A 21,012-nucleotide genomic window follows, 5' to 3' on the forward strand; every position below is an offset into this window, starting at 1 on the left:
CTCTGTCTTGCGTCGCCGTTGGTGGTAAGGGAGAGAGATAGAATTCTCAGAGGCAAACTACCCCCGCTCTCTACTTCAGCTCGAGAAGGCAGATCCACAGGCCACTGCGATCAGATTTGCGGTGCTCCACAAGTCCCGGCAGACGAGAAGCGGCTGCCATCGTACCCCTACGATGATCCCTCTGCGTGAGTCCTTTCAATGATCGTAGCATCGAGAGAATCTCGACTGATGGCAAAATAACCGGAGCTGCATTGGATAGTTGACCACGGAGACAGCGCTTACCATTACCACCTGCAGAGCTGCGATGATCTTGCTTGTTATCATAAACCACTGACATTGCGAACTGGTGGGTTGTTCGACCAACGATATCACCAAATCGGAAAAAGGGTATGAAGATATTGATGATGTATTCCCTACATCTGCCTCTAAATGGCGTCTACCATTCGCGTAGATGACCTTCTCTTGCAGATAACTAGGGCTCCAAGTCAGACCCTGTTGGCCTCATCGCGATACGCGGAACAACCTGCCAGATCGTGATTCACCTACGGTCTCGCTGATGAGATGATCCAACTGTGACGTTGGAATATGATCATGTATCTAAGGCCTAACAGCGTCCACTCTAGCAAATGATGAGGAGGATTACTAAGACTCCGGTGGTATGGATACAGGTTCAATCGAGATCTTGCGAAGTGCTTCTCACTCCTCATGCCTATCCCATTTCTTTCAGCGGCTACCATGTCTTGACAAATCCCACAAGACCGAAATTCACACATGGTGAGTGCAACACGCAACGGCGCTCGACTATAGATATGCGTCACCGTAGATTAATCAATTACTGAGCTAAGGTTCTGTTTACCACATGAGTACCGTCTACGCTGGGCTCTTGCTGTTGAGTAATTTCTTATCGTTCGAGGAGCAGAGGGTTGTAAAACTACTACGCAACGAATACCTCAAGCTATGTGCGCCGCTGTCTCTGGAGTGAGGCAATCCCCAAATTAGGCCTAGTGCAGCCTTGCCATATTTCGTGCCTGCGACCAAGGGAGCCCGAGTCTGTCGCTTTCTGGTTTCAACTTGAGCAACTATTGCACAATGCCCAAGACAATATTATGTTGTCATGTCCTCGGTGGCTAAGCAGGACTACATGTACAGCGAAAGGCTTTTTATCCACTCGATTGAGTCGTCGAGCTCTCGCGAATGTCGCCAGTGCTCAGTCACCGGCCATTCGTGAGGAGTCAATCCGCCTCCGCGAGTACCAGGAAGAATGCATAAAGTCCGTCCTCTCTTACCTGAGTAGAGGGCACAAGCGTCTGGGCATATCACTAGCCACAGGCAGCGGCAAGACGGTACTGGTGTTGATCCTTATCTTCGCAGCAATGCTGATCTCGTCAGGTTATCTTCACACAATTAATTGACCGTGTTGCTCCTCCTAGGAGCCATGCCCAACAGACTCTTGTCCTCGCCCATCGGCGTGAGCTTGTCGAGCAAGCCGCCCGTCACTGCGAACGTGCCTACCCTCAAAAGAGCATTGAGATAGAAATGGGGGAAACACATGCAACAGGTGCAGCAGACATAACCATCGCTTCAGTCCGCAGCATGGTCTCAGGCGATCGACTTTCGAAATACCACCCAGAACGCTTCAAGCTCATTCTAGTCGATGAGGCCCACCACATAGTGGCTCCAGGCTACCTGCAAATTCTATCTCACTTCGGGCTTCAGGAGAAAGGCACACAGTCTCCAGCTTTGGTCGGTGTCAGTGCGACATTCTCTCGATTTGACGGGCTTCGTCTCGGCGCCGCGATCGATCATATCGTGTATCATAAAGACTACGTTGACATGATTGGCGAAAAGTGGCTATCCGATGTTATCTTCACGACGGTTAAATCTAAAGCAGACCTGTCGAAGGTCAGGGCAGGTCGCGATGGCGATTTCCTGCCCGGCCAACTCTCAGCAGCCGTAAACACGGAAATCACAAATGATATTACAGTCAAGGCATGGCTTAGTGAGGCTGGTGATCGAAAGTCTACTCTGGTCTTCTGCGTCGATCTTGCGCACGTTTCAAGTTTGACGTCTACGTTCCGCAGGTACGGCATCGATGCACAATTCATAACAGGCGCAACGAAGAAACGAGTCCGTGCCGAGCGGCTTGAAGCATTCAAAAACCGCGAGTTTCCCGTACTGCTAAATTGCGGCGTCTTTACTGAAGGCACCGACATGCCTAATATCGACTGCGTACTGCTCGCCAGGCCGACCAAGTCGAGGAATCTTCTCGTTCAAATGATCGGTCGTGGAATGCGCCTATACCCGGAGAAGAAAGATTGTCATGTCATCGACATGGTAGCAAGCCTTGAGACAGGCATTGTCACGGTCCCTACGCTCTTTGGCCTTGACCCGGACGAGATGGTCAAGGGCGCGAAAGTTGGTGATCTTCAGGCGCGGAAGGAAACGGACAAGCATCGTCATCCCGACTCTTCTTCTGTGACGCAAGATCCCTCGGACTTACGACGAGGTTTAGCAGTCATGGGTGATCACAGGCTTGATTTCACGCATTACGAAACGGTGCACGACCTGATTGAGGACACATCGGGAGAACGGCATGTCCGTGCCATGTCCCCCAACGCCTGGGTGCAAGTCGATTCGCAAAAGTATATTCTCGTTGCGAAGGGTGGCGTATTGACTCTCGAGCCTCGAGCCCCGACTACCTCGAACAGTAGCCACGGACGGTTCAGCGTGGTATGGAAACATTCCCTCGCCATGGCTGAGGCCAGTAAGTCACCGTGGTCGCGGCCCAGGGTGGTGGCGACAGCCAGCACGCTCTCGGACGCTCTACACGCGGCAGACACATTTGCCAGCACAAAGTTTGATAGGGTTTTCATTGCGACGAGCTCGAAATGGAGAAATTCACCTGCAAGCGAAGGACAGCTGCAATTTCTCAATCGCATACGCGGTGTGACTGAGCAAGATGTTGAACCTCTGACAGCAGATGACATTACAAAAGGCCAAGCGGCCGATATGATCACCAAGCTCAAGTTTGGGGCTCGAGGACGGTTTGACAAGTTGCAGGTCAAGAAGCGACGGGCCCAGAGGGATCTCGAGAAGGACCAAAAAATTCAAGCTATGAGGGAGCGAGAGACGGTCAGAGTTGGGCCATTGGGAGCTTGACAGCAGACAACGCAGATTTCAACAGGATATATATTTGCAGTACTCGCTCTAGCATGATAAAATAATACATTCCTTCCTCGTCTCAACGTGCATGCAATGACGTGTCTCCCTCTGTGTCCGGCCGCCTCCTCAAAGAGATAGATAGTGGCTAATTCCAGAAAAATGTTCGTGTGTACACCCCAATCAATTGGGATCCAACGGCACCAACTGTGAAGAATTTGCTCCCTTCTCGCAGTTGACATTCTTGAGTTTAACCGTTTTGCTTGCTTACTTGAGGTGGTCGATGATGGCCTGTGCATATTCGTGCGTCTTCGCCTTGCCGCCCAAATCGCCAGTCAAGGTCTTGCCCTCGGCGAGCGTGTCGAAGATGGCGGTCTCGATCTTGGTGGCGTGTTCGTTCAAGCCCATGTGCCGTAACATCATGATACTGCTGAGAAGCAGGGCAGTCGGGTTGGCGAGAGCCTTTCCTGCGATATCAGGAGCCGAACCGTGGACGGCTTCGAAGATGGAGCACTCGTCGCCGATGTTTCCGGAGGGAGTGAGGCCGAGACCACCAATCAAACCGGCGCACATGTCGGACAGGATGTCACCGTACAAGTTGGGCATGACGAGGACCTTGTCAGAATACGGGCCAGGGTCGGTGGTGATCTTCAGGCAGGCGTTGTCGAGGAGCTCGGCGTCGAATTCGATATCGGGGAAGTCCTTGGCAACGTCTCTAGCGGTGCTGAGGAAGAGACCGTCGGACATCTTCATGATGGTGGCCTTGTGGACCACGCGGACCTTCTTCTTGTTGACGTCCCGGGCATACTGGAACGCGTATCTCAGCACTCTTTCCGAAGCCTGGCGGGTGATGAGCTTGATGGACTGCACGACGCCGTCCACAACGACGTGCTCGATGCCAGAGTATTCTCCTTCGGTGTTTTCTCGAATCAACACTGTGTCCACGTTGTCGTAGGCCGTCTTGTAGCCCTGGATGCTTCGGCATGGACGGACATTTGCAAAGAGGTTAAAGGTTCTTCGGAGGGTGAGGTTAAGAGAGACATGGCCCTTTCCAACGGGCGTCGCCAGAGGTCCTTTCAACGCCACATAGTTCTTCTCCACTGACTTGATCGACTCCTCGGGGATGGTTGTTCTGCCATCCACGAGGCGAGGGGTGACGTCCACCGACTCCCACACAATCGGCACCTTTGCAGCCTTGTAGATGTCCTTGACAGATTGCGAAATCTCAGGACCGATACCGTCTCCTTCTATTAACGTAACCGTGTAGTTGCCATCTGGTCCCTTGGTACCCTTGAACTTGGCGACCTTGTCCGCCTCCTTCGTGGCGATGAAGCGTTTAGGCTGTGCCTAGAAATCGACGTTAGCAACTACTGGTGTTCAGAGAAGCTCTGTAGAGGTTCTGGGACCGACCTGGAAAGACGCCGCGGCCCATTTTGGCTGCTGATAGGCTTTTCGCAAGCATTGGCGTGCCGGAGCAGCGAATGCTCTGGAGGCGATCATGGTGGGCGAATGCTGCAACAGTGAAGTTCACAATAGGGTGGGATAGCTTCACGACAAGCTCCAAGTTACAGCTGGCAGCATCGAACGAGCTTCGGAGTGCGCTATGAAGCTGGCGTGGTGAGTACGAGTTGTGCTGGAAGTGGTGGAGCTAGAGGAGCATGCTTTTTTATCAGCGCAAGAAGCCGCCGCGAGAGCAGAGGAGCAGCAGAAGCCAATTGCATCACAGCGCAGCTGAAGCACCGGCGACATCGGCCCAGCCCTTAGGTCTCCCACGTGATCGGGGGCACGTGATCGCCAAGATATCGCGTCGTCGCTCACCGAGACTCGACGACCCCTGGAACATCAGATCGGGCATCCACGGTGTACATCAACTCACACCCAAACGGAGCTGAAGCATGATGATGGTCATGTAGTTCACCGCAGTCCTGGCTCGCAATTTGTCAAATCAAAATGGACGATCGAGAGAGGATAGTCGTCACACATTACAACTTACCGAATGCCTACCCGACTGAATGGCCCAAGGAGCTTGATGAAAGCGACAATGATGATGGCATGGACGCTGTCGGAGTTCGACGCTCTAGATCGCGCTACTCGGCACTAGAAAGAACCGGTAGTGAAAGAAAAAGTCTTATACCAGGGTCGCAGCAAACGAAAGATGGCCGCGCGAACTTGGTGTCGAAAGACGAACAGGATGCTCTGGGAGCCCACCAAAGTGTTATGAACACATTGAGGAGAGCTGGCATGAAAGTAGATGACGACTCACGCCTGCGAAACAAGTTCATGCTTTCTTCTACAACATTCTCTCCAGGAATGTATCTGTCGGTAGCCCATCGTGAGGCGTCCACAGAGGATCTTCTACGAGGTCTGGACTACTTGACACACTCTATCGATCAAAAGTCTTCCTCCCTAAAAGCACTCGTGGAGACAAACTTTGAGCGCTTCGTGCGTGCCAAAGCTACCATTGACAACGTATATACCGAAATGCGAAATCAGGGCGTGGAACCGGTCGAAGCACCAGGACCTCTCTCGCCTAGACATTCTCGACGAACAAGTGGTATGCACTTCCGAAACTTCAGCAGTGGCAGTGCGGCTGGTATGTCTGCACCACCCCCAAAACCGAGCAAGAACGCACTTCGAAAGGAGACCGACTATGGGGTTCAAGGCATCAAAGTCCCGCTGCTAGAGGTGTCGCAGAAAGCACAGGATGTCTGGGGTCCTGCTCTGGGAGGCAAAGAGCGTGAAACGAACCTCAAGGCAATTGCAGACGCTGTGACCAAGGATCGTATGTTATTCGAGCTTGGCTCGAACCTCAGCTATGCAATCAAGCAGAAAGACTACGACAAAGCGGTCGAGCTCTATGATGCCGCTAGGAGATATGTCGCCGACGCAAAGTCTCTCGGCGATGGAGTCGTACAGTACGGTCGTACTCTCTCAGACTCCGAAGTTCACAGGATTCTGGCTGTTGGCCGCATGTGGGCTGATGCAGAAGAGCAAGTCAAAGCCCTCAAGCGAGATATCTGGCGCAAATTGTCAAACGTTTCGGCGGCAGGGCCTCTTCCAGGAGCGTCACAAGCAGAAGAGCATATGGAGCTGATCTGTGTTTTGTTACACCTTGGGGTGGACGAGTCCCCCATTTGGGTTTTCCTGTTGAGCAGGTATGACTATCTCAAGAACAAGATTGCAGCTGTGGTGGAACGATCTAAGATTGAAATCGAGATTCTGCGGCGACGTCTTGCTGCCGGCAATGCTCCTCCTTCCGACGTTGTGGCCGCATTCCTACGACAAGCGTCCAAGGATCGATCCGAAGCCCTCGATACCGACGACGTTATCGATTTTTGGCATTGTATCCAGAACTACCTAACCAAACTGATGTCATTGTCGAATGGGCTGCTGGGAGAGGTTGTGGACTTCTGGGAGTCGACCCAGTCGTTTCTCGACTCGACAAAGCAGAGTATCCTGCCTTCGGGTTGGGAAGGGGAGAGCAATAAACATCATAAACTCTCGGAAGCAAATGCCAGCGCCCTGAGCAATGGACTGATTGAACTGATTGGGCAACTCAGAGATGCTGTATTCTCACTCTTCGCAGACCCTCCTGCCGAGGACATTTCATCCTTATTCTCCCCAGCGCCAGGATCCGCTGCCACGCCGACGACGCCATTAACTGGTACTGCTTTTTCACCCACTGATGGTCGGATTGGTGTGCTTGATCCTCAGAACATACCAGCGGCTGCTGCAAAGAAAGGTGAGCCATGGGAAGACTTTGCATTCTGGCCTCCTCATTCGAACGCACTTAGTGCGGTGCACTATCTGGAGAAGATTCTTGCGCTTGTCGGTGCTGCTGCCAATGAAATGGTGTCTCTTGGGCCAGTCAGTAACAGCGCATCATCGGAGAAGATCAAAGTCATGATTAGTGGAGCAAGGGAGAGATCCATGCGAGCGGTCTGTGAAGCCTGGAGCAAGGATGCTGAGAGCTGCAAGTCTCTTGAGGACTGGGTCAGAGCACCAGAAAAGCGAGACCAAACACGTATGCCAGGGTATTTCGAGGCTTTCGAAAGAAAGGTCCTACTCGGCATGCAGCAAGTATTGTATTTTTCGAATGCGAGTCCCAAGCCAGGAAGTCGAGATATCATCACACCACCTTCCACGAAGCTGTTGCAGATGGTACGTACCCAGTTTGTCAGCAGTGTCTACAAAGCCGTTAGTGGCATGCTAGAAAACGCAGAAGCTCCGCGACAAGGTGACGAGGATGATTGGGTCTTGGTAACAAGCCTTGACAGTATAACCGATGGCGCAGTACCCAACGAGATGGTCACACAAGATGCAATCAATGCCTCGAATAGGAATGTCCGCATGCTCCTCACCATGTCGAATCTCAAAGCCTTGCGCAACGAGCATGTCCCCTCCCTCATTCAAGTCTTTGAGTCATCCTTTTCGGTCAAGCTAGCCGAAGAATCCAAAACGATCAGAGACGTTTTCGGTCAGATTGACGCGAAGCTCTTCCAGTCCTACACGCGGCCAATTGTCGCGACCTTGACAAAAACCATCAAAGAAGGTATTCATACTCCGGACTGGGTCCCTAAAACGTCTCGACCCGACCAGGTCAGACCTTACGTCTACGCCACCCTTATGACGCTGGTAATGGTCCATACTGAAGTATCTACGACGGTCCCCAGCACTGGCTCGAGCAGCGCCTTGCTTAGCGAAATATTGTCACACCTTGTCGAGAACATCTCACAGGCTCTACTTGATGGTTTCAAGGAACGCAAGCCTAATGCTTATACCCTTCCAGCTCTCATGCAAGCCACCCTTGACACTGAGTTCATAGCTCAGACAATGAGTCAATATGCAACGGCTAAAGCCAGCGAGATTCAAGGACAAATATACACGGAGCTGGATAAGCGAACCACCAACGAAGCGCGGACAAGATTGCAGCAGGAGTTGGGCGACATGCGAGTCGTGCTCAAGAAACTCCGGGATGGCAGCAGAAATAGCTTTGGTTGTTTCAAGAAACAACGGTCCTCGGATAAGGATCGTGGTCGACCGGAGAGGAAAGCTACGGGGACATAAGACTGTTAGGACTCCCTGGAGTGTATGGCCAAATCATCTTCCCCTTCGTCCTCTTCTGCCTCTACCTCTCCTTCCGCCTCGACCGCCTCTCGTAGATCCTTTCTTCTCCTCTTGCTCTTCTTCCTCCTCACTTTCCTCGTCATCGCCGGTGGCTTGCTCGTCTTCTTCGTCTTCGCCCGCGTCGTCCATAGGTTGATCCTCATCCGCAATACTATTCGCTTTGCTCGTTAGCCTACTACTTCGGTCCGTCTCAACTTCATTCTGTAATCGAGAAGACCGTCCTCGGCGAGTCTTCCGTCCTCCTCTAGCCGAGCCTGCCGGGATAGGACTCGACCGTGGCTCATCCGTGTCGGCGACCGTGCTTTCCCTTCTCGACCATTCGGGACTTTGTGTCCCATCGGGCGCAAGGCGTTTCTGCCACATCATCTCCTCAAAATCTTCCCTGGGTAGTTCGAAATCTCTATAGTAGAGTGTCTCGTTCTCTGGGTCGTCGGAAATATCGACGGTGGCATTTTCCCGTTCGTCGAGCTTGGACAAATCGTATAGCATGGAAAGCTTGGCCCATATTCCAGCAATGGTGGTATGAGGGTCCTCGCCATTGATCACGTTCTGTGACAGGAGATGGTCTCGTATTGCGATGATTCGAAAGTGTTTATGAATACCAACTGGCTTCCACCGGATAATAGCTTGCAGGAGCGCTGATTCTTGTTCGTCTGTCCATTGCGAAGGCCACAAACTGGGATCAACAGTCTCGGTTACTGTTGTTGTCATCGTTTTCCGAGCAGGAGGTCTCCTTGTCACCCCTTTATTCTCGTTTGCTCTTTTCAGTAGCGAAGTCTGTCTAGCGAAATTCCGTGTGTTGGGGTGTCGAGTTCTTCCCAGCCTCTAATCGAGATGTCCCTCGACCGCCATGTTTTGGTCGGTGGTCAATGTCGCGTTATACTTGTACTGAAGTCGTTCTCTGGTCAAATTGAGATTTTGCACAGGTTGTCGTTGATCTTTGATTCGAACCGGTTCAAGACGCTGAAGTCTGAACGTCCGAGAAAGGTCCCAAAACCCGCTGCTTTTGGATATTTTCGTCGACGCGCTGCGCGTCGGGTACGAAGTGCGGACGGTACACACAAGAGGTTGAGAGACTCCTCTGTTTAAACTGAACGTACGCTTAACATTGTGTGCGCCCATACGACAATCAGTCAATATGGTTGACAAATACTCGCTATGGCACCTCCCATCCTCTACGATCCCTTTTCGAGCGATGCGATCACCGTCATTCCTCCACTTGCAGGGGACGCGGAACGAGTCTGGGATGGCTTCCAGTTCAATAGCAGGCTCGAGAGTGGACTCTTTCGGCTGAATGAGACTAAGTCAGAAATACCAGATCTCGAGACAGACATTCTCCGGTTGCAGCTGGAAGATGTGCCACTGCTGAACCTATCAGCGCCAACTTCCCAGACTACATCCGATGACGAAGACGATGGCTCTAGTGAGCAGAAGGCAGACAATGCCGAAGACGACGTCGAAAGTTTGTGGACACTACCAGAGGTGACCGGCAGACGAAGAGTCATTGAGCTCCTGTCTTGGGACACATTCTTGGACAGGCGTCATTCAGAACCAGTGTCTGGCTATCTGAGCGAAGCAGGCCCTCGTGCTTTCAGCTCTATCCTTAGTGCCAGTCGTTCAGCCATGTCCGCGAAGGGTTTGAAGCCAGACGTCTTGCTCAGTGCTTTCTATCAGCTGCTCATGGGAAGAAGCTCTGCTATCTTCGTCTGGGATGAGAAGCAGCACGCGTTCAGAAAGCAGGTAGATCATCTTGTAGCATTTGGATACAGCCATCAGCTGCTGCAAGACCTTTTTGAGACAATCTCTCGGGTCGGTGCTTTCGCAAAGGTCATATCTGAGACATGCACTTTTTCGACAGGCCGCAGCTCCCCCTGTCGAATCGCATTTGGGGCTTCAGTCTTGGCTGCTTTGTATTCCGTCCATGAATACCTGGAGACTACACGACCTGAGATCACAACCATGGTGCGACTCAAATCTATCATGACCAAGGTCGAAGTGTTGGTCACGATGTTGAATCAATGTGCCGCTCTCGTTCAAAACTACAAGACCGAAGAGAGTCTCTTGACTGGCCTAATGACGCATTTGACGGCGATGTCCTCCTGCGATTCTCGAGTGGTCGCAGTGTTACAGTCAATATTCTCCAGCTCATCCCAGCCAGCCCTAGCAAAACTTAGTGCTGAGATCGGACTTAGCTCTTCAGGGCCGACCGGTGACGACTTATTTCTCTCACAGATCTCGGAACGCCATAATATGTGGACTTCAATTTTACAGACCGAGATGGCTGAGGTGGTTCTTGAGACGCGAGAGAGTCTCCGACTTTTGAGATTATATAACCCAGAGTGTCCGGTGTTGTCCACTTCAGAATATGGAAACTCCAAGCTTTCTACTCTTGAAATTGTCTACGCTTTCAACCGCCTCTGTATACTACACAGCCGTTCTTCTGCGTATGAAGATGTGCGGAAATCGTCGATTAGTTCGACGGGTTCTTCCACGACAACAAGTTTGCTAGTAACACCAGCAACAGACAGTTTCGAGCTCAGTGACCTCGATATTGATCGGTCTGAACCTGAAGATCCCTTTAGGTTCAATACGAACCTCTTTGAAGAAAGTCTTGACACTATTAAAAATCTTAACCACGATGACTTGCACAGTCACGTCTTGTCATATCTGAGGGAGTCTGAACATGACGAGAATCCTCTGCGAATTGACATCGACCAAGCTCTCCCTCTTTCTATCAGCCCTCTCTTATCAGCACAACACCGGGTGCTGTCATATGCCGTACTTGAGTTGATCTTCCAGCAGTACGATCTTATCGAGCATATAAACCTTCAACGCCAGTTTCATTTCATGGGCAATCCATCGTTCAGCTCACGACTAGGCACGGCGCTCTTTGACCCTGAACAGAGCACTGGCGAAACTCGAAGAAGGACAGGAGTCGCTACCGGATTACGACTCCAGGCTCGAGATACATGGCCCCCTGCAAGCTCCGAGTTGAGACTGGTTCTCATGAGCATTCTGTCGGACAGTCTGTCCAAAGGTCAACGCCGCAATCTTGACGATTGTATCTCATTCGCCATTCGAGACATGCCTCTCGAAGAGCTTGAGAAATGTCGAGACGTTGATTCAATCTACGCTCTTGACTTCCTCAGGCTACAGTACAAGCCTCCTAATGACGTTTTGGGCACAATCCTTACGACGCAAATCTTAGACAAATATGACCGAGTATTTCAACTACTCATGCGTTTGTTAAGACTACACAAATTGACCGAAAGTATGGTTCGGGAGGGCGACTCTATTACTGGTGGCGACCATAAACTGATTTTTGAAATGCACCATCTGATCACGACGCTAGCTGATTACTATCACAACACGACGATCGAGTTGCATTGGCGGAAATTCGACAGCGTCCTGCAAGACGTCAGGGCTCATATTGTCAAGAAGGACTACGAAAGAACCCTCAGAGCTGTCAAAAGTCAAGATTATTTACGTGCTCTCCATGAACGGACGCTTGACAGCATCTTGGATGGTTTGTTTCTGAGAAAGAGGCAGTCAAAGATCCAACAATCGCTCGAGCATATCTTCTCGACAATTCTGGCATTTGCTGCTCACCGACGCAAAGAACAGAAACCAAAAGACGGGAAGCCTGCAGATTCTTCTGAAAAGGGTTTCCGATCACGATTTACAGAAGATGTCAAGCGATTTGTGGCCGCGCTGCTTTCTCAGGATCAGAAACAGAGGTCTGCGTCATACGCCACTGAAACTATGCCGAGTGGAGACGCGGACGAAGAAGTGAATCTGTTGGAATGTCTACTTCTAAGGCTCGACATGTTCGGCTATTGGGATCGCGGTGGACGTGCGAAGGGGATTTCGCATCTTGATCTTGAATTCGCTCTCCCGTGAAAGAGAAAGATGAAGTATGTATATATGTATGATAGACACTTATTACGAGTGAACGGATGCAAATGAGTATAAGTCACATTGAAATTGTATAGACGCGTGGATAGTTCTTGCTGATCAGAAGTGGGAGCAAAAAGAAACAAATACATTTGTATCGCCAACATGGACAGAACCGAAGCAAACGAGGAAAAAAAACAATCAACATTCAGGATTCCCACCTGGTCACCCACGGTAGTACTAACTGAACGGCACGTGGCTTAAGTACGGCTGAGCGGACGGGAAGCCCTGTTTGTACACGTCCTATGGTCGATTGCGGAGGAAGATTCAAGGGGTGTGGTTGATATTCTGGTAAAGCAAAGTACGAAGGGTGGATTCGTGTATAGAGCTCTGATCCGGTGCGGATGTCGATTCGGTCCTCGACGCGGGACAGTGGGTACTCGGTTGGGAGGTTTAACGGAGTTCGTGTCTATGGTGTCCGTCCGTCACGGTCATTCTGCATGTACCTTTATCGTCTTAAAATAGTCGTGCAAAAACCGTCGACGTGATCCTGAAACCAACGTAGCCAGCAAGAGCGACACAGCCAACGGCGACGAGAAGTGTGTTGCGATACTTTCGCTCTACGCTGGCGTCTCTGGCCTTGACTTCTTCGTCGCCACCTTTGGCCGTGAGGACGTTGTAGTCGGGAATGTATTTGAAGTCGAACACGGTTTCCTGGCCCAAGCCGAACTTGCCCTCGACGATCATTGTCCAGAACACGTTGCGCAAAGCATTGACTTTCCGTCGATCTAGCGCCGGTATGGATCTATACACGTAACACACCGACATGAAGAATATACACTGTCCCGCCATGAGCGCCCAGTACCACGCCGACGGGTGACCAATGCCCAGGGCGTCGCACAGGTCACGTCCGTTCAGCCAGCGGGCGTTGACCTCGAGGAACGACCTCGACGCGTACGTAGGCGGCTGGTTCTCCAGGGAGCGAATGACGTTCGCCGCTAGGATCTTCGACGTCTCGCTCGGGTTGATCTCGTTCATGAGCAGTGACTCCATCATCGCCTTGGCTCTTGCCGGTGTCTCGAACCATTCGGTCGGCGTGCCCATGTAGTGTGCGATGAGCCGCCAGAGTGCGATGTAGTCGACGATCTCCTGCTCGCGGAGCCAGATTCCCTGCCGAGGCAAAGACAGCCAGACGATGGTGCCTGAAAAGGTGCCGATCGTTGCAATGCAGTCCAGATCGTTAATCGGGACGCCATATCGTTCGACGCTGTAGTAGTCCGGCCGCGTCTCGGCAAGTTTCGTGATGCGCTGCCGGACTGCGGCGTGCAACAGCCTGACGCGGAGAGTCGATGCGAAGCCGGTGCCGTCGGGTCGAATCGATTCTATGGATCTCGTGCATTCGAGAATGTGCTGCGTCGTCTCAAAAAGCCGGTGGCGTGCGACCTTGACGGAAAACCCACCTGTTCTGGCAAGAACCTCAACTACACGATTGGCGCCCATGCCTCCGAGGAGGGATTGAAACGCCAGACCGGTCAAGGTGGCGCCGCCATATCGATAGAAAACGTCTTGGCCACGGGCGATTTGATCCCAGTCAACCCAGTCTGGGACTTTTGTTGCTTCGTCCCATAGTTGCCGAAGTTTTACATGCTTGTCCTTGTTGTCCCTCAGAAGGATGTACAGGTCCTGCTTCAATTTTGGCTGGTGGGAGGTTGGGCTCTTGATAGATTCTTCTGCTTCAGCCTTTGCTACTATGGTGTCGGGTTTACTCGACTGCGGCTCCAGCTGATTCAAAATCTGATAGCATTCCTCCCCCAACACATCATAGGTGTATTTCATAGGATGTGCCTGCTCTGCGGTAAGATGGTCCGAGGTCAACTGAAAGGTGTAGCCCCAGCAGGTCCGAGTACGCTCGTCCCTCCGCCGAAAGGGATTCGGCCATGCCATTTTATCTTCAAAAATGGATCGGGACCTTGACGGCAGCGACCTGCCTCAAGATGAAGGGAGGACGGCATGGTATGGGAGGCGAAACCGGCTGTCAAATCGTCTCTCTGATTAGCGGATAGTGTTGATGTCAACGTATGTCACGAGTCAAGTTTCGCTTAGATGCGGCGATCCGGCTAGTCATGGTGCAATTTCATCTCAAACTATGAAATAATCGCCTGCGCGCTCCAAGAGACCGATGCACTCACAGTATTTCTCTACGAAATCAAGGACCGAGGCCACGGTCGAGCGTGTAGCACACCTTGTGAAGTTCCGTAATCATGTCTTTCAACGTCCGATCGAGCTCAATCCTTCTAAACACCCTTCGTTGCGGACCACAGCCTCAAAAAGTATATTTCCCTTCCGTCCTCTCATTCAAGTCGCCGATCTCCTCAGTATCAACAGCTCTTCACCGCTGCCAATCCGTGTCTTTCGTGTTTGCACCCAGTCATAATGGCCATGTGTCCAAGAGGCGGAGGCTGTCATCCTCTTGTAGGGCTACTGCGTCTCTTGACATTGGTCACATAGAAGAGCCAGGTTCAGGGCGAGGATCAATATTTGGCGGCGAAAATAGCGAGGAATCCGGCTCTGGGATGTCCTCGGCCACGGAAACCAGAGGGGAGGTTGTACGGCTTCAGGGAGAGCTTGGCAGGATGTCGTTACAAGACAAGTCCGAATCGCAACATCAGGTCTCTCCGAACGCAGGAGATCAGAACAGTGGAGGCAAAAGACGCATTGGACTGAGAGACTCGGCCGAACCTAGAAAGCAGAAGTCAGAGCCTTGGAAAACCCAGAAAGATGCTTTGAAGAAGAAGTTTGGTGAAGCAGGATGGAATCCAAGGAAGAAATTGTCACCAGACACCATGGAAGGTATCCGAGCCCTACACGAGCAGGATCCAGAAAGATACTCCACGCCGCTGTTGGCGGAGCACTTCAAAGTGTCACCTGAAGCCATTCGTCGTATCCTCAAGAGCAAATGGCGGCCGTCTGAGAAGGAAATGGAGAAGAAAAGAGAGCGGTGGGCCAAAAGACATGACCGTATCTGGGACCAGCAGGCAGAATTGGGCCTGAGGCCGCAGAGGAGAAAGGAGAGAGCGCAGGAGGATCCCGACGAGTTTGAAGAGAAGCTGAGAGCGAAGGAGATGCTGGATAATGCGAGGAGTGCCTGATTCAGCAATAAACTCCTGCTTTGTTCATTGGAACATTGAGCTAATTCTGTTGGGGCTGTAAGTACATTTGACGACGTTGTTGTGTCTGTCTGTCTCCTTGCGTGAGACCGGCCAAGCACCTGCCTTGTGATTTGTTTCATACTCCCACACTTGTGCATGTTGCCACTCTTCTCGATACACCTTCGCCGAATACACATTCACAATTGTAAAGTGTATACTGCCGCCTCATCAAGCCCATTCTTGTATGTGTTCCCTGCGAGCACCATGCCTCCTCCCTCTCTCACCGATTGCTGCCTGATGGCTCAATTGCGTTGGTTGTGGTGGTGCTCCCACACACGCCGAGTCTTGTCCACAATTGTTGCCACCTTCTTCAGTCATGCTTTACGCAAGCTCGTTGCCTTCCCCGGCCAGAAAGAGACGGAGGTACATGATGCAGATGGGCAGCCAGGTCATTGCCAAAGCATGTGGTACTTCCAGCCACCACGACTCTCTTGTCCACTCAATGGTTTTGAACTCCTCAGCTGGACGCCACACCTTCAACTCTGCATTGTACACCATGCAATCACGGCGCTTTGGCATTGTTGGTGGAAACATGGCATAGATGATGGGACTCAGGTACAAAGGAACCACCTCAATCATGCCCATCCCTGGGAACCCGATTCGAGCCATGATGCGGTACCAGAAATTTGGCGAGCTGCTGCGCCACTCAAAGACCAGGACGACCAGGACGACAATAATGTACACGACGGCGACAACACCATGATACAAAATGCCCTCGCGACGTTGAATGCTGAGAAGGCGCTCCCTGTATCCTTTAGGGCGTTTGTCCGCATATCGTTCCTTGACTCCAGTCGAGGTTTTGTCAGCTCTACTGATTTCAAAACCAAGCCTGGAGCACCAGGAAGAAGGGATTATGGTTCGAAAAACGTCTCGGGTGAAGTGGTTTGCCATCCAGGCATTTGTTGCTTGGCGTCGTCTCAGGTTCCAGAAGATGCCACGCTGACCGGACTTCCAGTCAGACCAGGCAGTAAACACCCACCGGCAGGCCAGAGCCAAGGTCACCATGTAAAGGGAATCTGCCTGAGGAGTGGCAACAACAGGTCCAACTGCCATGGCAATCAAGCACAAGAAAAGGCCAAGAAATCTGCAGACAGTGTACAACCATGGGCGGAGGCAGTGGTGGAACATGGCCATACGTTGAATGGGAAAGGCACCTCGGACGCGTTGGTCGAAAGAGAATTTCAGTGTCCAAGCGTCATGAATATGACCAGTCCACTAGCCTTGTTAGTCATCTGCTCACTGGCTGTGTTCGGTGTCACTCACCCAACGACGACGCTGTTTCAGATGGCTGATGATGCAGTCAGGTTGGATGCCCCATTGAAGAACCTCATGGACCAGAGCGATTTTCCAGCCTTTGCCGTGGAGAAGCCAGCTTGTGATCAGATCTTCAGTAATGGAGAATTCGGGGAAGCCACCAATGTCAAACCATGCATCATGTCGAATGATGAAACCACTACCTGGACACCAAGCTGCGCCCACGCTGTCACGAATACCATCGTCTGCACCTGGGCCAGTCACATTTGCCTGATACAATGGATCATTGTCAGGGATGTTGTAGTGGTGCTATTGATATCGAATGTCAGTTTATGCTTCGACGATGAAAAGGATCTGATTACTCACTTGGGCACATGTCACCATGCCGACACGATCGTCCATCAACATGTGCGGGAGGAGCACTCGGAGGACACCAGGTTCCGGAATCATGTCAGCATCGAAGACAGCTTTGAACTCAGCCGGGTCATCAAAATGTCTCATGGCCGTGTTGAGGTTGCCAGCCTTGTACCCATGATTCTCCTCCTTCTTATCACGGGCCCAATAGTGGAGGTTGTGGTATCTTTTCTTGATGCCCTCGCAGGCGTTCCTCAACTTTTTGTCGTTCCCATCATCGGAAAGGATTATTCGGAATCGGTCTCTGGGGTAGTCGATGTGGAGGGCCGCTTTAACCGTGTCAAGAATGATGTCTCTTGGCTCGCCACACGAGACGATGAAGACATCAACAAGTGGAACTTTGTCACCATCGCCCATGAGACGAAGTCTCTGGCGTTGTTGCTCAGAGCGTGCAAAACCGACGATCAGTCTCCACAACGAATCCGCAACCATTCCAACTGTGCACTTGTCAGAAGCCTTTTTACACAAGCTGTGACAGTTTACTCACGTTGCTCGAGACATTGTCCGATAGCGAACAACCATGCGGCCCAGGCCTTTCTGCCCGTTGCAGTGCTGACCCAGGCATTGTAGCCCAGGAGAAAGAGGTAGCCGACGAGCTGAACGAGACCAAGAAAGCCAAATGCATTTGCAACATGCGAGATGGGAATGTCTGGCTTGTGTCCAACTTGAACAATGCGGTATTGTGGGTGAGCCAGGACGGTCAAGATACGGACTGCCTCTGGCGAGTCGACGTCGACCTGGTAAGTGCCAGCGTCGGTGTCGGCCATGATTGATGAAGAATAGTCTGTACTTGAGATGGTTGTCTCAAGGAAACCTAGGAAAGGGTTTGAAGAGATGCTTTAGGAAGATGAAAGTTGATTGTGATGATCAAGGTTGTTGAAGGAAGGGAGTGAGTATGGAGACCGCTCAGAGTGACGGCAGCGTACTCCTACGACGTCCTTACGGACACGCAGACGATAGCCTGGACAAGCTGGAACGGTTTCAACGATGAGAAGAGAGTTACAAAGGTCTTTTCTTGATGGATGTTTGATGAAAGGATGATGTTGGGAGGAGAGAGGATTGAACAGAGAAGGGAAGAGCTGTGAAAAGACACTTCACTGGAAGACTCTACCTGGCTGGAGTCACGAGGAGGGAAGGACGTCCGACCATGCCTGCGCTCTCCAGCGACTACATCGGGCACAGCCGTTACATTCATTTCGAACCCTACTTGGTCTTTCTTTCTTAGTTTCTTCTTTTGCATCTGATTCTGTTGGCCTGCCGATGTCAAGGGTGCCTGACACACGATCCAGCGGACCCCTGTCCTCTTGCCCTCCCGGGACCCTTATGAGACCCGCCCTACTGCTCTATCCTTCTTCAGACATTCATTCATATCGCTCTTCTCAACGCCTGCTGTGCTTCAAGTGATTTGTTGCAATTGATGCAGCAAAGGTGAGGGTATAACTCACCAGTGGCATATCTTTGAGGATTATGTATTCGTTGGGATCTTAATCCTTCACCTTGCCACTACTGAACAACCTTGTTTACAAGAGGCCTCGTCGAGAAACTTCATGGCTCCCTCCTGAAAGTGTGTCCTACGGAGGGCCCTCTTCGCAAGTTGTGCTAAGCTTTCTCGAGTGCTAGAGCCATACTTTCCAGTCATCACCAAGGGCACCAACCACTACAGGGGAAGCATTCTCCATTTTTGACAGAGCAAATGAACTGACCGTCGCAGGACTTCGATCCGCTCCGCAATCAGTCGATTACTTGCTCTCATATGCTCTTCCCCAATGTCTCCTGAATACCTCCCCGAGAACACATATTAGGAATCCTTGATGTCAATGTGGATCAGAGCTCCTCTCACAAGTCAAGAAACATGCTGAAAGATCCTTGTATGGGTCTAGGCCACCGATTTGGCTACTCTGCGTCCAAGGGCGCCGCAATTTTATTCTGAGTTCTACAAAGCACCAGATGGAAGCTTCTTCCTCTGGTCTTCGCCATATCATACATCAGCGAAACAGATTGATGTGGAGGGTTTCGACCACCAGGTCCATTTGATGCGAGTGTATGAGTCTCGCTGCCTTAGACAGAAAGGACTCTCAAAATCTTCGGTGTCAACGCTTAGTGGCTATCAAAGAGAATGAATTCATTCCACAAACATTGCACGGGCGTGATACTCTGCACACCAAGACGAAATGACGACAGCACCAGACAAACTAGCAGTCCATCCACAAGTGAACACCCTTTGCTATTATGACTGAGAGTATGGGGGACCACGGCCGTTAGTCATTCCTCCCAGCTGACCATATGCAACAATAGATGTGTGATTGTACTTGTACTCATCCATTGATCGTTCTATAAGACTGAGCAGGCGTACAGGTACGCGGGTCAAAATAGAATGGCTCCCCTTTTGTTCCTGGCCTTGCCGAGCCAGTCTAGTGAGTCTCCGCTCTTTTACAAACACGCCGAGACAAGGCTGGTGAGGCTCCGCAAGTGTCTCGGCGTGTTTGTGCCAGGAAATTCCCATGCGAAAGCGCTGATGGCGGCTTCATGATGATGGTCAGTTTGCTCTGGGATCTGTGGTTAAATTTGCACCTGCGGCGTGGATGAACTGCGAAGACACATTGGCTGTGATATCTGTTCAGTTTTTCTTGTGTGTTATTATCAAGCCCATCCCATCAAGAAGCTTCGACAGTGAACTGCGAAAATGGTTAATCTTGCAAAGCGCATGCGAAACTTCCAGCCTGTGAGTTCTAATCGACTTTGAGATGTAATTCTCCGCTAACAAGAAACAGAAAGTGAGTTTTGGATGACCTGCTCTATCTTCTTCAAGCTTATTCTCTCCAGTTATTGGCGGTTCAGTATGGCAAAGGCGCGGCTGTCCTCCCTCCTCCTCCCTCTCCTCAATTAACTCGACTCACGATGAAATATCCCCGGACAGAATGGTCTTTAAGCAATCAGGGCCCCAGAATGTTCGCAAAGGATAGCCTTCCACGACTGAAATACCATAACCCTTCTTTACCTATACGGGTCGAAGATACACAAGCCTCAACATTAGAGCTGACGTTCGAGAGCACCGATAAAGCCGCGTTAGAAACGCTACAAAAAAGAATCGACTCCGAAAAACTGGAAGACGAATGGACCGAGATACAGACCAAACTACAAGAACCTACCGATCTGAATTCAACCTCCACGCCGTTGCCCATCTTCACGAGAAATGGCATCCTAGCTCTAAAGGGCAAGCATTCAAGAGAAATCTGGAGATGGTTTCAACACAAAACAGCATGCAAGGATGTATCAATCTCTCCGCAGGACGAGCTACTCAGACGGAAACTACAGGATACTGCACGCAAGTCTGAAGCAGATCGAGTCCTCGTTAAGGCCGGTATGGATGCGCTCCGGAAACAGCAGGCAGAATTGAAGAAAGCGAGAGAGGCTGCAGAGAGATTGACATCGGAGGCATAATTTCTTAGTTGGTAAAAAAGAGCAAGGAGTGGCATTATTGCCTGCTGTATATTACTACATCGGCGCTGGTTGGTGATGGCCACGGCACGGTGACTGACTCAGCACATTGAGCATTGAGCAGATATGTGAGAATCGAGAGATACCCAACGTTCTTCAAGCAAAAGTCGGCTCTTTCAGCTATCCGAGGGACGTTTTCAAAGGTCTCAGACCATGACACCTACGATGTTCATTTTGGTGGGTTCACTCCCCAGGATATCCGGGTTAAAGTTTGTCACATCTCAGATTTCTCCCCCTTCTCAAGGACTCCGGTTGGTACTTTCTTGCAGGGGGCAATCGTCAGGCCAAAGTACAGCTCCCACAACCGTTGCGTGGGGAGGGGCTGTTGAGTGATACAGTCCAAGGTTGACGTGCGGCAATGACTACCGGTTGCGATGTCAACGTATTCCCTAGCCTCTGTGCGAAAGTTGGTGGTACATTACTCGCTCGAGAAAGCCATCCTACTCCTTTCAATCGA

At 51.2% G+C, this 21,012-nt stretch overlaps 9 protein-coding genes and 1 non-coding gene across 10 annotated transcripts; 5 read left to right on the forward strand and 5 right to left on the reverse strand.

Moving 5' to 3' along the window:
- Positions 1-1,593: 1,593 nt before the first annotated feature.
- PV08_06438 (uncharacterized protein) lies at positions 1,594-3,159 on the forward strand (the record flags this gene model as incomplete). Its single annotated transcript, XM_016380776.1, has 1 exon — positions 1,594-3,159. The coding sequence occupies one exon, from the start codon at positions 1,594-1,596 to the stop codon at positions 3,157-3,159; it is 1,566 nt and encodes a 521-aa protein (XP_016236603.1).
- Positions 3,160-3,426: 267 nt separating this feature from the next.
- On the reverse strand, positions 3,427-4,659 carry PV08_06439 (isocitrate dehydrogenase [NAD] subunit 2, mitochondrial; the record flags this gene model as incomplete). Its single annotated transcript, XM_016380777.1, has 2 exons — positions 3,427-4,506; positions 4,570-4,659. 2 exons carry the CDS (start codon positions 4,657-4,659, stop codon positions 3,427-3,429), a joined length of 1,170 nt encoding a protein of 389 aa, XP_016236604.1.
- A 450-nt stretch (positions 4,660-5,109) lies between these two features.
- PV08_06440 (uncharacterized protein) lies at positions 5,110-8,226 on the forward strand (the record flags this gene model as incomplete). The annotated part of the gene is made up of 1 exon (XM_016380778.1): positions 5,110-8,226. One exon carries the CDS (start codon positions 5,110-5,112, stop codon positions 8,224-8,226), a length of 3,117 nt encoding a protein of 1,038 aa, XP_016236605.1.
- A 33-nt stretch (positions 8,227-8,259) lies between these two features.
- PV08_06441 (uncharacterized protein) lies at positions 8,260-8,997 on the reverse strand (the record flags this gene model as incomplete). Its single annotated transcript, XM_016380779.1, has 1 exon — positions 8,260-8,997. One exon carries the CDS (start codon positions 8,995-8,997, stop codon positions 8,260-8,262), a length of 738 nt encoding a protein of 245 aa, XP_016236606.1.
- Positions 8,998-9,444: 447 nt separating this feature from the next.
- On the forward strand, positions 9,445-12,186 carry PV08_06442 (uncharacterized protein; the record flags this gene model as incomplete). The annotated part of the gene is made up of 1 exon (XM_016380780.1): positions 9,445-12,186. One exon carries the CDS (start codon positions 9,445-9,447, stop codon positions 12,184-12,186), a length of 2,742 nt encoding a protein of 913 aa, XP_016236607.1.
- Positions 12,187-12,375: 189 nt separating this feature from the next.
- On the reverse strand, positions 12,376-12,493 carry PV08_06443. Its single transcript, XR_001622128.1, has one exon. It is a non-coding gene; the product is annotated as a 5S ribosomal RNA (ribosomal RNA).
- Positions 12,494-12,696: 203 nt separating this feature from the next.
- On the reverse strand, positions 12,697-14,124 carry PV08_06444 (uncharacterized protein; the record flags this gene model as incomplete). Its single annotated transcript, XM_016380781.1, has 1 exon — positions 12,697-14,124. One exon carries the CDS (start codon positions 14,122-14,124, stop codon positions 12,697-12,699), a length of 1,428 nt encoding a protein of 475 aa, XP_016236608.1.
- A 317-nt stretch (positions 14,125-14,441) lies between these two features.
- Positions 14,442-15,329, forward strand: PV08_06445 (required for respiratory growth protein 9, mitochondrial; the record flags this gene model as incomplete). The annotated part of the gene is made up of 1 exon (XM_016380782.1): positions 14,442-15,329. The coding sequence occupies one exon, from the start codon at positions 14,442-14,444 to the stop codon at positions 15,327-15,329; it is 888 nt and encodes a 295-aa protein (XP_016236609.1).
- Positions 15,330-15,710: 381 nt separating this feature from the next.
- Positions 15,711-17,824, reverse strand: PV08_06446 (uncharacterized protein; the record flags this gene model as incomplete). The annotated part of the gene is made up of 4 exons (XM_016380783.1): positions 15,711-16,604; positions 16,653-16,952; positions 17,010-17,494; positions 17,545-17,824. 4 exons carry the CDS (start codon positions 17,822-17,824, stop codon positions 15,711-15,713), a joined length of 1,959 nt encoding a protein of 652 aa, XP_016236610.1.
- Positions 17,825-19,740: 1,916 nt separating this feature from the next.
- Positions 19,741-20,498, forward strand: PV08_06447 (uncharacterized protein; the record flags this gene model as incomplete). The annotated part of the gene is made up of 2 exons (XM_016380784.1): positions 19,741-19,779; positions 19,881-20,498. The coding sequence occupies 2 exons, from the start codon at positions 19,741-19,743 to the stop codon at positions 20,496-20,498; spliced, it is 657 nt and encodes a 218-aa protein (XP_016236611.1).
- Positions 20,499-21,012: the final 514 nt, after the last annotated feature.

Source organism: Exophiala spinifera, assembly GCF_000836115.1.
Source record: "Exophiala spinifera strain CBS 89968 unplaced genomic scaffold supercont1.4, whole genome shotgun sequence".
NCBI classification, from domain to species: Eukaryota; Fungi; Ascomycota; class Eurotiomycetes; order Chaetothyriales; family Herpotrichiellaceae; genus Exophiala; species Exophiala spinifera.